The sequence below is a fragment of the Penaeus japonicus genome, unplaced genomic scaffold (genome assembly GCF_977035675.1).
Source record: "Penaeus japonicus unplaced genomic scaffold, GWHDUDI00000001_assembly GWHDUDI00000038, whole genome shotgun sequence".
NCBI lineage: Eukaryota > Metazoa > Arthropoda > Malacostraca > Decapoda > Penaeidae > Penaeus > Penaeus japonicus.
The window spans coordinates 16,864,977-16,867,476 of record NW_028234440.1 but is presented as its reverse complement, the minus strand read 5'-3'; the positions used below and the strand labels follow the sequence as shown (position 1 = coordinate 16,867,476).

General features: G+C 42.6%; 1 protein-coding gene across 1 annotated transcript in view; it reads right to left on the bottom strand.

The window, feature by feature from the left end:
* Window positions 1–437: 437 nt before the first annotated feature.
* Window positions 438–2,500, bottom strand: part of LOC122259556 (zwei Ig domain protein zig-8) — a 256,039-nt gene continuing 253,976 nt past the window's right edge. The window contains exon 8 of the mRNA XM_086532813.1: window positions 438–1,597. Within this exon, the coding sequence (XP_086388939.1) occupies window positions 1,485–1,597 (113 nt within the window). The 3' untranslated portion in view covers window positions 438–1,484. The remainder of the gene's footprint in view (window positions 1,598–2,500) is intronic.

Here is a 2,500-nt window from a genome sequence, read left to right as displayed (position 1 = left end):
ATTCTCACTCATGCATTTTGTACATCTTAATCTCTCGCTATTTGTTTTATTATTTTTCTTTTTTTTATCTTTCTGTTTCCTCTCTATTCTGGTTTATTATTCCCAGTCTCTTTCACTGCGTGTTCAGTCACGTTCAGTCGGAGACACGTCTATCATCCGTGATTTTAGTGAAAACTTAATGATGGGTGTCCGTGATTTTGGTAAAAACATAATGGGTGACCTGGATCTTTTTACCCTCGACACCTACTTGGCTGACCTGGTACCTGAGATACGAGTTGTCAGTTCAAGAATTACAACTCGGTGTTGCTTAATTACATCTGGGATTCGCATATTCTCTTATCACCAACAACGTGCGGAAATTGAGCTTATGTTGTCAGGTATTGGAATATTTTTTTTTTTTTTTCTTCGTTCCACGGTTTCAAGAAGATATGTCCTTATTGTGCCTTCTGCGCTGTACAGAGGGCATTGATCTAATGGAATGCAGATGATGGGCATTCTTCACTGCGGTCTTACATGCTCTCAGTTATCATATTGCCAACATAACCTACTCCTTGCAATGAATCATATAATGTAAAAGTCTCTAGTGATACTAACTTCGGACTCCTATCATCATCTATAGACACCTTTCAATGTTTCTCATTACCCTTAGCAATAGGTCGTTCCGTGACGAACAGTATTCAATAACCACCTTTCCAAATCATTAAAACCAGACACTACCACTAGTTGAGTTTCTCTGTGGATCAAGAGGTTTCATTATCCATCAAACAAAACACGGAGGGTAGCTGTGTCTCAGACTACGTACGCGGCAGGTTAGTTCACAAAACAAAAATCTCACTCCTTTGGGAAATCAATTGCCGGGATTAATCTTTCGACTGATCTTGGCACAGACCACCGCCGCCGCCGCTTCCATTTACACGCTCTCGCATTCAGCCTTTTCACTGACTGACTGGCCTTTCAGTCTGGTTACGTCCGGTTCGTTAGCGGTCTCACCTCTCGAGTCAGGTTACCACTGTGATACCATCTTGGGCAAGGCACACCCTCTACTGCAGCACGACTAGTTCTTGCTAATAATAGGGAGGTGGGGGAAGGGGAGGGGGGGGGTAAAGTCTAGCCTTTGTTGGTGATTATGATTGTCTGGATCGTTGTCCCACACGCCTAGAATGTCTGTTTGTTTATTATTTCTTTCTTTCGGTCTTTTACTTCGCTTGATATTTTTATTTATTTTCAACCCCAAAAGGAATCAAAATTAAGAGATAGAATAATCCGTCACCTTTCAGATATCAACGTTCACCATCTTAATCCTGCAACACCTTATGCTCTTTCGCTATCCACTCTCCCTGTAGTTGCAGTCACAAGGGTCAATACTGCTTCCTAATATACCTCTAACAAGTACAACACCAGAGCATCAACTCTTCATGTTAACAGGGAAGTTCTCAAGTTTTCGTGAGACTTCACTACGTTCTCTTAAGGTCCTTCCCCCGTGTTCACCTGGCCCTGCTGAACATAAGGATCAGTAGCAGCAGGAGGAAGTGTGTCACCGGGTTGGTTACGGGGGCTCCGCTTAATCCTCCCTGCTGTACTGCTGCGTGGTGTTGGCCTGGAGACAGAAGAAGCAGGGAATGATGTATCAGTTAGTAACTACTAAGTCCACAATCTCAAGATTAAAAAAAAAAAATATATATATATATATATATATATATATATTGTGTCAATTTAATCACAACGGTGGGAAAGCAATACATTCAACTTCATTCCCTTAGAGTAAACATTTCGAAATCGACCTCTACTCAGACGCTTGAGTAATCTGTTCTCGTTGTAATCAAAGCAGGGCCTCCTCTTGTGCCCTAACGAACTATTCACTATTATAACCGTCACAGTAATTCCTATGTTGATTTTAGGACTCACTGCAACTTATCGATACATCCTACAATCTACTGAAGTCCTCCCACAACTCTTGAGCATTCCCCATGTCTTGTTAACTCACTGAGTTAACTTAACTTAACTACCCGAGCCTACTGACACCATAACCTATCAGCATGCCCTACCTAAGCCTACTTACACTCCCCACAGCCTATTCACCTAACCTTGTCTTCACCTACTGACACCATACCCTATCATCACACTGCTGAGCCTACTTATACTCACATCATCCTACTAACTCACCCAACAGCCTATCAGCACATCCTACCTGAACCTACTGACACAATATCCTGTTCATTCTCCCAACAATCTATCAAGAAAACTATCTGAGTCTACTAACACTTTCCACATCCTGTTACCTCAACCTACAGCTTATCAGCACATCCTCTCAGAGCCTACTAACACCAGAAGTTATCAACACACCCTGTCCCCTCCAACAAACAGCTACTCAAACACACACTCCCAGAACCTACTAACACCAAACCTACCAACACACCCTGTTCCCTCCAACAAACAGCTTCTCAAACAAACACTCCCAGAAACCTACGAACACCAGAACCTACCAACACACCCTGTCCCC